General features: G+C 34.0%; 1 protein-coding gene across 9 annotated transcripts in view; it reads right to left on the bottom strand.

The window, feature by feature from the left end:
* ATF7IP (activating transcription factor 7 interacting protein) overlaps positions 1-13,618 on the bottom strand; it is a 111,453-nt gene that overhangs the window by 18,519 nt on the left and 79,316 nt on the right. For all 9 annotated transcript variants that reach the window (XR_009959822.1, XM_062586803.1, XM_062586822.1 and 6 more), the window contains one exon: positions 827-905. Coding sequence is in view for 8 of the 9 variants with exons in the window: in XM_062586803.1 (XP_062442787.1) it covers positions 827-905 (79 nt within the window). In the remaining variant the exon portion in view is untranslated. The remainder of the gene's footprint in view (positions 1-826; positions 906-13,618) is intronic.

The following is a 13,618-nucleotide window of genomic DNA, read 5'->3' as shown; positions in this document are numbered from 1 at the left end:
CATGTGTAGAGCTTGAACACACTAGATAGGTATAGCTACAGAGGTTGTCCAGAGTATCTGTTATGCTTTGTGATGGCTATATTTTGGAATACAAATACAGAAACATCCATTTACAGATATGCAGAATTAAGATTTTAACTATAAGAAAATACCAATCTTTCAGCTGACAGTGCAATACATAGTCTTATGTACAGACTTATGTCTTTGAAATAGTATTATAAATCTTCGCTAATCCAACGCTAACTATAATCATATCCCTCCACAGTTATGCAAGACTGTTATAAAAGAATGCATTCTTTTAAAAGATGATCTACGTGCACATTGTCAAAGGACATAAGAACACAACTCTATTTATTCTAATTTTGGCATACAGTCCCAAAGCAAAGAGAATAGAAAAACACAGCACATTTGGTATTTAAGCTTTTACATACATAGTTTTCCAGTTAAGAAGATTAAAACCTGTAACATTATAATGCCTAAATATTAACTATAGTATTAAAATGTTTGTAAGTTATTAGTAAACAGAAGGATGAATTCTATCTGAAATGTTTTATAAATATATACATATATATATACACACACACACATATATATATATATATATATAAAAAGCTGTTTCACAGTAACTGCAATCCATTTTATTTAATGCATATCAGAAATCTTTAATACTGGATATCTTTAAACAACAGTTTTCAACTGAAACACTAAGGGATAAAGTACACTAGACAGAAAGTTTATTCCTTCGTATCATTCAAGAGAATGAAAAAATACTTGCAGTTCAATTATTCCTACAGCTAGCAGAATCTTCTAGCTAGAATTTGCTCACCTTGAGAAGAGCCATCATCTTCATCATCCAGTGTAAGATCAATGACTCCTCCTGAATCGCTTCCTGTGACCTTCCCACTCTGAAAGACAAAACTCCTTCATTTTGCAAAAGCAAATCCAGAGGATATATGAGGAAAAGGGAATGAGTTGAACACTGAGTACACGAGGTCTCAGAATTTAAACACTTATTAATAAAGAACTGATGACATGAGTGAGAAGAAGAAGATTTCAGATGAACTTCCCAGGAATGGCAAAAACAGGCAATAACCAAATGACTGAGTGTAATATGAAGTATCAAAATATCTTTTAACTTTGTAAGGAATAAAAAAATCAATGATCAGCTGTTAAAAACTATTACTTTACAGATAAATAAATGACAATTTGGTATTTTATAGCATCCTTCAAACTCGACTCTTAATATTTTAACCCAATTGTAATCTGTGCTCTCCTCCATAGTAGCATAACCTTTTGAGAATACAGTCAGCAGGACAATGCATTACATTTCTTGAAGCAGGTCAGCTAACATGCCTATAATGAAACTGTTTCTTCACAACAACAACAAAAAAAAAAAAAAAAAAAAAAAAAAAAAAAAAAAAAAGAGAGAACGCTACTTTGAAACCTGTATATTTACAAAACATACCATTGAAAATCATTTAGAAAACTGCAATTGTATCCAGCTTTTTAAAGTAATTTCATTACTGTTTTTATCAAAAAATTATAATGTTCAATTATTCCATTTGAAATAACTTCCTTAAAGACAATAAAAGCATCTTACAAGCCTCTGTGAAGGCTAATTGTTATAAAAACTTTACGGACCATCAGACAAGATTTATCCTCTGGATCAATGGCTGTTCCTTGGCCATTCAAACTGGAGGGACCAATATCTTTTCCATTTAGGTAATGGGGAAAAAATGGGAAGAAGTCCTATACATTTTCTACACATTTCTACAAAAGATCTTTAATGGTGTGAATTTCTGGTTCCTTAAGCTTGCTGCAAAACTGGAGGACTTGTAGTTTTGTTGAAGAGATGATCACTTATTGTTGGGCTGAACTGTTGCTGATTTATTAACTACAGTAACTACCAGGTTCCTTGGGACAATGGTCAGTAAAGGGACATAATTGTCAAAAATCACTGAACAATTACCATGGAAAAAAAGTATAAAAATTAACAGCCACACATAGTCAGTACAAGCATAAACATTATAAATCTTAGCACGTGCTCTCAGATGGGGACAGATGCTAAAAGCTCAAATATCGTGATTATTTCCCCTATGAACACTCAGTTGGGTAAAAGTAAGTCTCTAAAGAGATCCTGAAGACAATTCTCACACAAGCAAGTTTTTGCGGAGATAGAAAACAGGAACTCTATGATTATTAAGCACAAATGCAAGCTATCTCCAAAGTAATTGAATTCAGAGTGCCTGACATGAATGACCTCTTTATTATGCATTTAGATTACAACGCAATTTGCCTTATGATCTGTTGCTGCCACTGATAAAATTTTGATAATAACCTGTATGACACAAAATTTGAGGCAGGAATATCTACCTACTTATGTTTATAAGCAAGACAAGAGAGCTCTTTAACCATCTATCTTTGCTACCCATACACAAATATCTCACAGATTTATTAATCATGGAATTCTTCTGCTAAGTGATTTCTATTTCAGAGACTTTACAGTTTCAGTTTTCTGAGTATGATGAGCCAGTAATTTACCCAGTTGAAGCTTCAGATAAAATAAAACATTCAAATAATTAATGATTACTTGATTAGTACAAAGTCAAGAGGAATTTTCATTCCAACTTGATAATCATCCCAGTCAACAATGTGTATTTTGAACTATAACTCTCTTTGCCAGGAGAAAGCTGACTGAAGAATGGAGGGGAAGATTTATGAACAATTGGGGGAAGAAAAAAAAATGTAACACTAAACTATACATTTTCCCTACTATGAGATTCACCAGTCTGAAAGGAAATCTAAATCCACAAGGAAATCTAAATCCCTAACAAAATATTTTATATGAGAACCAGCTGTTTTGGAGCCCTACCTGACCATGTCAGTTGAGAAAGCTCTATGAATTTCCAACTTGATAAGTATTATTGCATGCAGTTTTGATTTTGTGGTGACTAGAAGGTCACAATCTTAAGTAGTCAAACAGGGAAGGAATAATCCAGTCACCAACAATGTCTCAAGTCTGCACTTTTCAGGGAGAAAGACCATCTTTGAATTAGCCATGCTTTTTGAGGTCTTCTACTGAACAACCCTAGTAGTAATCTGAACAGGAAACATCTTAGGCTCCTTCCATAACTTACACAAGAAGTAGCAGATCTGCAGATCAGAGGTTTGAGCGGCATTCTGTGGTACATCCCACAGTCCTCATTCCAGGGCATGCAGTCCTACTACTCCCAAGAAGAAGGTATATTCCATGCAGTGTATCCTGAAGTCCTGACTCTCCAACTTCCCCATCTAGGTTTCCCAACTTCCTTTAACCATGCCCCCTTGTTGAAGAAAATCTTGCAGTACAGGAAAATTTTAAGGAAATGTGAAATACCGAGAATGCTACACATTATGTCTCCTACCTAAAATAAGCACGGGGTCATGGTGCAGTCAGGAACCAAGCCTGAATGGCAGTTTTCCTCATAGAATAGGCTGCTAATCATGTCTGCCATAAAGGCCAGAATTTTGACTTTTCAGAGCATCAAACTATGGGAAGTTGAGGTTTTATATCTTCTATAGAGACAGCACACAATTTTCAGGTTCTTTTGGAACCTCAAATCCAGAAAGGAGAGTAAGAGATTTTGGAAGAATGGAGAATCAAAGATTAGAGGACTACATCACACTACTTTCTCATGGGGAAATTAAATATTCATAGTCTGAAAGAAAAGTTTTACTTCCGTAATTCCAAATATTTCCTGAATAGTTAAGATTTACAAATAGAATCATTTGGAGTAATCTCTGCCATAAGCAAGTAATAGTTTTCAGAACATTCTGTGCCCAACTATTCATGAAAATAAATAAAAAAACCCACTCTGCCTCAACTTTGAGTATCACGACCATAAAGATCTTACATTCTGGAATTCTCTCAGGGAAATGCTTGTTGCTACAACGAGCTGTGATAACTCCAGTTTTACAAAAGAGATGTAGTTGTGGAAAGGCTATAGAGAAACAAGTTCTAATGCTTCTGTAAATAGAAGAGAATGTGACTTGGAAGAGGGAACAGTCTCTGACATAGCTCACAGGAGGAGATTCAGACATGCTGCTCTGAGTGGAATCAGAAACCAGTTTAAGAGGTTTTTCAGACCTGATAAAGGGAAATGGAACAGGAAGCATGGCATCAGAGTTCCAGTCATGTACAACCTTCACAGTAATGTCAAAAATCAAAATAAGAGAGTGAGTCTTTGCACTCCTAATACTGGATTTCATCAACTGGACAGAAATTGATAACACAGAAAGACAAAAGTCAAGGTATCCTGGTCTACTATCAGTTTTTAGCTTGCTCCAAACACAGGAGATCAAGAAGCTGAACCTGCTTCAGCTGATCTGAGCAGAAAATCAAGCTGATGCAACCACAACACCCTTCCAATCAGCACAGCCACAATGGTGAAATAGTTGAAACTATTTCATGAGAATCTAAAGCATATGCCTGATGTTTCATTCCACAAATCGCCTAACAAGTCTGAACAGCAAAAACATTCAGTGGCCTAGGACGCCAAGTAGGCTGGAACAGAAACAAAATGACCAAAGTAATATAAAGTGATTTCTACCTAATTAAGGAACATAATGTTTATTTAAAAATAAACCATTCATCATTTGTCAGAACCAGAGCATCAGTCTCTGAAGAGACCAAAGGCTGCATTGACTCAACAGAAATCTGATGGTTTATAACACCTGGGTATCTTGTAGTAAACAGAGAGAAAAAAAGTTTAAATTGAGATTTAAAATAAATGTAAACTGCAAAACTCATGCTCCTTTCTGTCCTTGTTAGCAGCTTATGCATGTTAACACATATGCCTTTAAACTCCAAGTAAGTAGGAAAAAACCCAAAATACTATCATTCACACTGTTGTTTTGGATCTATTTTATCCTTAGCTGATGAGTTAACTCTGCATCAGGGAATAGTGACATCAAACTGAACCATCTAGTTTGTCACAAAGGCACTTACATGATTTTCATAACTTAAAACAAAAGTAGAAAGTAACTGTTTACTATTTAGGTTAATTTAAAATCTGATTCTGTATGACCTGCAGAAAATTTGCATCAAAAATATTTTTTCTGTTTAGGTTTGATGGCTTTTTAATACTTATTTCCATAGAAATCTTTCTCTAGTGAATAAAAAACTCATTTAGAAACAATGTAATTATATCTTCACTTAAAACATATTCCTCCAAAAATATACATGTTATTGGGGAAAAAAAAAAACCCTAAGCAATCCTACTTGGAAATGTCGCATTGTTTTAAAGATAAATGTAGAAAAAAATAAACAGCAATATAGCAAAAACTAATTATTTTCTTGACTTGTTAAAATTGATTTGATAAAGAAGATTCATGTAAACTGGAGTTTAATGTGAAAAGGATCTATAAACAGAACACAAGGTGAGATGGGGGAAGATGACAGTAAGGTTTGATTAAGCAGAGAACCATAAAAGGGAAGAAAGGAGGCAAAAGGAAGAAGAAGGAGGAGGACAGAAGAGAATTAAGCTGTGCACGCACTACTCCAAATACAGAAGGGCTGTTTAAGCGTTCTGTAATGCTACTCCACTGTTTTCATCGTATACTTTGACTGAAACACATAGCCTACAAGAAGGAATCTAACATTTACAATCCTGATCTATTTTGAAAAATGGAGAGTTCTTTAATTGAAGAAAATCTAGTCAAATTCATGGTCCCCTCCTCACATCCCCAGCTTTTTTGGTTGATAAAGACACCACTTACAACATTGTAACAGCATATTTTGTAACTCTCCCTGCACTCAAGATTGCATGACAGAAGCCCCAGGCAAGTTATCTAACTTGACAGGGGTGCAAAAGAAGTATTTTAGTGCCAAGCAGCTCTTTCACACAAAACTTAGAAATGCAGCAACCGAAAAACACTGAGAACAGGGGCAAAAACAAGAGTAATCCTCATCCCTTTCAGATATTTTAGTGAAAGCTAGCAACTCCTGTAGAAAGTTAAGCCATAAGCACCTCTGAACACCATCTAATCACTAGCACTTTCTGGTGCATAAGGAAGATCAAATCACAGAATTTAATCATATACAAAATGCAACAATTCAAGTTTGTATATTTCTATTTTTCTTGAATTTTTATTAGAAATTGGCACTTTAAGCATTCTACTTGCAAAACTTTTGCCAAAAAGCTATCTATAGTACTTAAAAATGAGTAACATTTCCTGGAAATTTCTCACCATGAAAATATTAGAAACAGATTTATTTTATTACAGAAAATATCTACCATATTACAGTAATTACACTTCAATTTAGAGTTAGGAACAAAGGATTGGTAGAACTGACCTATACTCAAATCTCATACGTTTTTCAATGTGCATACTATAACAATATATTATCTATTTTCTTCCGATTCTAACCACGTAAGTCTTTCTATCAAGAAGTTTAAAGAAAAAAAGAAAAAAAAAGTACGGAAAAAGAGGTGTACTGACAAATGAGACACCCTTATAGGGAGAAGCATGAAGAAAAAAAAGCAGAAACAATCCAATTTTCCTTGTGAAAGGATAAAACTATTCAGTGACATTGATTCAGAATGTCATATGAACATTTCAGAAACTAACGAAAATGTGGCATAGCAAAAAGCTCTTATAGGACCCCAAAATTCCTGGAACTTGTTAAAAATGCCTACGTACAGGGAACAGCACCACCTAAATCTTAAACTAATATAAGTTTTGCCAGTTTGGGAGTAGCTCTGAAGTCACAATTAAGATCTGCAGTAAAATCAATGTAAACATTCTATCGTATAGAGTCTATGTGTGTATATATACACATACACACACACACACACACATATATAAATAAGTATGTAAAAGAGTGTCAACAACGTCCCTTATGTCATTTATTTTAACATCAGGAAATACACATTAGTTAATAGTAAATTAGTATGTGAAAAATCAGAATGGAATTTGCCTCACAGTATAACGAAGGGTTGTCACTAGTGTTGTTAACGATTCTGAAGCAGTTTCTTCATTTGCCTCAGGGAATCTGGGACATTGAGACAGGTTAATGTTTTATTTCGAAACACATTTTTTCCACGTAAGAGACCATTTTATACTATTTGTAAAATAAACTGTAGAGGAAGAAAGAATACCTCAACTTTGCCATCCAGCAACTGTTTCAGATCAATGCTGCTGCAAGTGAGGTTGATGCATCATTTGTAAATAAAAAAAAAAAAAATCCAATTCCAAGAAGAAAGTAAGACTGAATTTTAAAGATCAAGATAGGTGTAACAGAGATGATGCTGAGAAAAGAAGAGGGTATTTTCATTATAACTACAATTGTGAAAAAAATTTAACACAGAAGTAAGTGACTAGGAGCATCACAACATATATAATAACAGTAAATTACAAAAAAAAAATGGTAAAGAAATCCCTGAAATTCAAGTTGAACAGATGATTTCACATAATAGATAACACATATCTACATGCACATGAGTTTACCACATTAAAAAAAGTAAATTTTGATATTTTGAAAGAAAGTTATCAATATGCAATTATCTATTTAAATATGATTTTACAAACTATTTTGGTATTATATAACGCCATGGTTCAGTTCAGTTCACATAGAAATAACAATACTATTAATGTAATGCCACCTGCTTTTCATAAATGAACTTTTATTAAGTAAAAGTGGAGGGGGAGCAGAAAAAAAAAGCCCTACCAACCAACCACACCTCAGTGTAAAATCAAAATTAATCCCAGGATAGTAAATATCCACATCCTGAAGATCACTTGTGACACACTGACATGGTGCGAACACTATTATTATGATTATCGTAACAGTTTCTAAAATAAAAAGAAATCAGAGTTTTTGAAAACAGAGAAATTCATGAAGCATCACACCACCACAATCATGCACGACGCACCAAGGCGTTATATAATAGCAAAAAATCAATCTTAAATTATGGGGAGTGATGTTAAAAAGATGTTCCGGGAATGGGGGGGTGGGGGGTGGAGGGGCGGGCGCGCATGTGTGTGAGTGCCCATGTTTCAATAATTATATGGCCTTGCATTATGGTCATTCATACTGAAAACTACAGATTTCAAGCACAGTTTAAGTAACTTTAGACTTTTTTTTTTTTTTTTTTTTTTTTTTTTTAATGAATTTTCCAGTATACTTCAGTCACTGACTGCTTCAATGTCAGGCTTATCATTCCTTAACAGTTATTAATTTCAATGCAGTAACTCTCACAAAATTGATGTAATTATTTCAGCCTTGCAAAGCTGTCATGAAAATTTATTTGACCAGGTACCAAATGTATATGTCATCTCTTACGAAGATAAAAATGAAAATGATCATAATGCAGCAAAGCTAGCATTTTACTGAGTTTATACTTCAGACAGAGTTTAACAGGGCTGCAGTATTTATTTTGATAGTGTGTGGTTGCATACTCATGTAATACTCAAATACTCTCAGCAGGTATTTTATGTATTACATTTATGGCAAGATTGCTACACCCCCCTGAAACTTATTCTGCACTCTGCAACACTTTCTACAGAACAATGCAAGCAAGGAAGGAAAAACAAAACAAAACAAAACAAAAACAAAAACAAAAAAAAAAAAAAACAAAAAAAGGGGCAAGTAACCAGTCTTACTAAACCTCATTTATTATATACCCGATCATATATCCTATGAGTTCTTTGTTGCAAAGAGCAGACGTTAGCTGTCTACTAGTTAATTAAAAACTTAATTCAAGGAGCCCATCTCAAAGATTGGTAGAGCCTAAAAAGAGCACTTGGACAACCAATCATAATTCCAATTCAAAATCTTAAAGGAAGATAAGGAAAATATACTTGACAATGCTTCAAGTATTTCTCTATAGTTCTGATTTTAATTTTCCTTCATCATACAGTTAAAAGGGTATATAATAACACACATACACGCAGGTACACACATCTCTCTACTGGTTCTTACTGTTACAAGGTGAAACATCTACCTTGTTTCTCCAAAGCCCACTGACAGTCCCCAACAGTATCATATGGGAAGGCCATCTTGGATGATGAGAGATTAATCAGTAAATGTATTTTATTTGTAGCACATTTCAGATTAATTTAATGCAGCTTTTTATAGCTATTATCTGTGTTTGGTGTAATGACATCATCAGTTACATCGCTTTAATATTTTTTTTTTGGCCCAAATAGACAAACTAGCGCCTGTAAAACATGAGTTTATTTACTTATTATTGAAAACTGTTCTCAGTAACTGCAGATTGCTTAGGTTACACATAAGTTACTCATAAGGAATAGAATTAAAGTTAAATCATTCTCTTATGAATTTTAAACTGTCCTCCTGCCAAAATCTTTGATTTAGAATTAGTCTCAGGAAGAGGTTCCACCTTACTGATTAGACCTAGTTGCATTTTAGCAGCACGAACATAACCCCAAGGTCAGAGACAGAAACCAAGTATCTCATTTACATATATAATTATGCATGTTTATTTTCAATGACAAAAACATGAAATGCAAGAAAATATTTTCACCAATAATACTTCAACAATATAGAATTAATAGCTGCTTATAAACCTTAAGCTGGCATTTTGCTCACATTGTTTCCCAACAGATGCTACATTCACAAAGTTTGTTACACATTGCAAATAAAGGTATAAGTTATATTTTATTACCATTTTAGGAAAGAAATTTAGAATAGTCACCGTACGGCTTAGATTAAACTGCAGTCAATAATCAAACAGATCAAGGTATGACAGAAACAACAGGAAACAGGTATGGCACTAGTGGTTTTTTGTTGTTGTGTAGTCCTATTTATTTATTTATTTATTTATAAACTAGTGTTAGCTGAAAAGATAAATGCACAGACAAAATTTAGATTGGAAAAAAGATTTGCTCCTTGAAGAGGATAAGGTGCATCTGAAGTGGGGAACAGGGAAGGAGACGAGACTATTCATCTGACTGGATGGTTTAATAAATATATCATACTTAATCTTGAACTGATTTATTCTTTACCAGCCATTTTTAACACATCCAATCCCATTAAGTTTGTTCACTGTTATTTTATGTCATAATATAATAAAAAGGTTTCATAAATTCTCTCAATAGGCCTAGATCTGTTTTTATATATTATATATAATATATATAAATCCTTTATCTGTAAGTGGGGTTCATAATAAAATACCTAAAAATCATTATAAAGATTTGTAATATAATTAAAAATGCCTTTACCTCTGTAACAGTAATATGTACTGTAATATACTAAAAGTGCTTGTCATGTCTTCAGAAAAACAGTTCTAGGACTTGAGGCACTGGGATGGCCACTGGGAAAACAACACTGACTGAACAGCAACCCTTTAAAATTTCTGTATAAATGTGAGAAAGTTTAAGTTAAGGGACAAAAACACAGCAAGATGCTCCCCTTCCCACATCTCCTTGGGCACAGCTTGCTTTTGGAGTAAGAAGTGGGGAAGGCTGGAAAAGACAGAAGCAGCTCTACAGCAGAATGATGGCCTAAGCTGCTTACTGAGAGCTCTGACTATAGTAACCTAAATGTTAGGCACCTATTGAGAAGCTACATGATTCAGGATAACTGATGAGATGTACCAGATTAAAACAGAACAAGGCTACAGAAGTTTCTTCAAATATCTTTTCAAAAATTTGTTGTTCTACACAGTTAAAATCCTAAAGTGGCCACAGAAAGTGCATATAATGAAGAAGGTTTATCTTCTAGGTTGTCCACTGTAATTCATTGGGGATGAATTACATAGCAATGACAGAATAAAAAAATTGAACATATCGTAAGCTCCTGTGCTAACTTCATAAAAACGAGCAGCTATTAAGGATGTTCCTTGAAGTATCAGCACAGATTTCCAAACTTATCAGACAAAACCACAAAACACACTAGTTTTGGATTCATGGCACTAGGACAGAAACTTCATTATGAAAAACAGATGCACAATTATATACGTGGCTGTATTATGGAAGGTTGTTATCCATCGTTTTCAGAACTCCTTTTCAGAGCCAACTCTAATACAGGAAATGGGATTTAACCAGTAAAATGGTGGCCATTGTTTAAAAATGGAGGTTAGTTGACCTGATTAAGGCTAACTGCTGTTTATTTGCAACTGAAAACAAACCTTCACACTACTTAGAAAAGCATTTAATTAGAAAATTCAAGAGTAATAGATAACAATTTCTTCCAAAGTGTATTTGTTATATTCAGATTTTTTTTAATTTAGTTTTAAAGGCCGGTTAACATGGCAGCATTGACAAGTTTAGAGCCAAAGTACATTCTAAATCATAACAAATAGATTGTACATAAACTATTGGGTCAGTGTGCTTTACCTGTAAGTGAAATGTAACGGGAAGAAAGCAAAAAGCAAACAAACACCCAGTCGTCATGCTGCTTGAGGTTCTCTGCTGATACTGCCACTGAGGAGTCCAATTCACATCAATTTTGATAGATTTCATGATATTCATACTACGTAATCTGTACCGTAATGCACAGGATTGAGTCAAAATTTTGTCTTGGAGTAAGGAGGGAAGAAAAAAAGATACAAAACAGCAACACCCTCCCCCCCCCTCATATTACTGTAGATGTGACCACAGTTGACTTTACAAAAGCAGCAAAGCAGTTATTGTCTGCCTGCCTACCTCAGCTTTTCTAGAAAGGAAACGTGTAGAGAGGATCTATCTAACACACTGGGCATGGGAGGGGGCCACCAGAGGAAGGATCTAGAAGTATGCTCTATTAAGTTTTCCATTAAGCTTTCCACTAACATGTAATAATGACTCCAGCTTCTTCAAGGCAAGGCTACTTCTAGCCCAAACCAGAAATACTATTTTTCTCCTTTTCAAAAAAATTCCTCTTCCCACACAAAAATAAAAACCTTGATTCGCTGCAGTTAACAGCTTCCAAATATTAGGTTCAAACTGAAGGTAGTAAGAGGACTTTGCATGGTTAATGAGAATGAAACTATTTAATTTGGCAAATTAGAAGCCAAGAAAAATCTAATTATGAACTAACAAAATGGAAGTCAAATTAGAAGCCAAAAGGTAATTCAAAAGAATCAGAGACATGTCCAGACTTGACACAAGAGGTGTTTTGTGGTTTATGCTCATTTTTTTTAAATATTTTTAATTTTTTCCAATTTAAATCACCAACTAGATTTGTGTTAAGAAATGAAACTACTAGTAGTATGCCTATGTCTTTACACAAATCTAGTTAAGACCAGAGCAGGCTGCAGGGTCAGTGTGCACAGTATGCAGCAAAAGACGACAAAGTAATAATTTATTTCCTGGCAAGATATTTCTCTTGCTCTGCAGGATAAATATTCAACTTCAGTATATCTGAACAAGGAACTACCCGAGACAGAAAAGAGGAACTTTTTTTTTTTTTTTTTCTTTTTTTTTTTTTTAATTGAGAAAATACACATCCATCTTGGTGAAAGTTTAGACCTAGATCTCTTCAAACAGGAATTAGATTTGCCAGTCTGGCTGAATTGTGTTCTGTAAATCCCTTGAATTTAGAAACCTATGCCACTCCAAAAGACCCTAGAATAAGTTATTGCAATTCTTCTGTATTTTGAGAACTTAGCTTGCCCTTCATTTTTTTCGATTTTTCCTCTTCCTAGGCATGAGAAAGGATTCATTTTTTTCCCCACCACTGCTGTTTTATTTGCTCCATCTTTGACAAAACGACAAACCTGGATCCATACTTTCCTTTTGATAGTTATACTACAAATTCATGCTGCAACTAAGCAAATGTAGCATTGTGCAGCAGAAGTAATTTTTATCTTAACAACTATGCCTGATCAACTATCTCGATCATTAAAAAAACAGCAAACAAAACTAACCGTAAATACAATGTGTTAAGATAGACCTTTCAACATCTTTTAATCTTTAAGATGATCCATCAGAAAATGGAACACTCTACACTAATTTTACACTTTGGAAAACTGAGATGGTTTGTAATGTAATTAAAAATACATCACCCAAAGTCATAAAGGTAATTATCAGTCACGATTAAAAAAACCCAAATTCAGGCATCAAGTCCTCTGTTTAGACTACAATAAAATTCATTCAGTATTTGAAAGCCTTTCTGGGAAAGGTAGTCCTCCACAGAATTAAGAGTTTAAAATGGTAAATTTATTTTTTCAGCTGGAATTTTTTTTTCTATTTTGTAAACTACAGAGCCATGTGAATACTTCTCTAGTGAACTAGATCTCTACAGTTAAGTCCTTAATGTGACAATGAACGTGTGCTTGTGTGTGCATACATAAATCTACTTACAAAATATTTCTACAGACACTTCGAAAGTACAGTTATTCTTATTTTACTTAGTTAAGATAATGGAAAGCTGTTTTAAATGCTATGCTATTTCTTCTTCCAAGGTGGAACCTCCATATTTTGTGATCTGATGACTAGCTTTTCATTTTTACCTACATTTAAGGTTTTGTGATTTGTCAGAAGCTCTGATGAAAACTCATGGCATAGAATAGCAGAGACCAACTGTGAGTTGAGTCAGAGTTTCAAGTATGGCTCATTAAAAGTGAATTATAACTAGTACTCCCAATTTCTTATTTCTCTTCACCAGAAAAGAGCCTTTTCAACAACAATTTCA

Source organism: Rhea pennata, chromosome 1 (genome assembly GCF_028389875.1).
Source record: "Rhea pennata isolate bPtePen1 chromosome 1, bPtePen1.pri, whole genome shotgun sequence".
NCBI classification, from domain to species: domain Eukaryota; kingdom Metazoa; phylum Chordata; class Aves; order Rheiformes; family Rheidae; genus Rhea; species Rhea pennata.
Note: the sequence above shows the minus strand (reverse complement) of the source record. Positions and strands in the feature narration are given on the sequence as shown.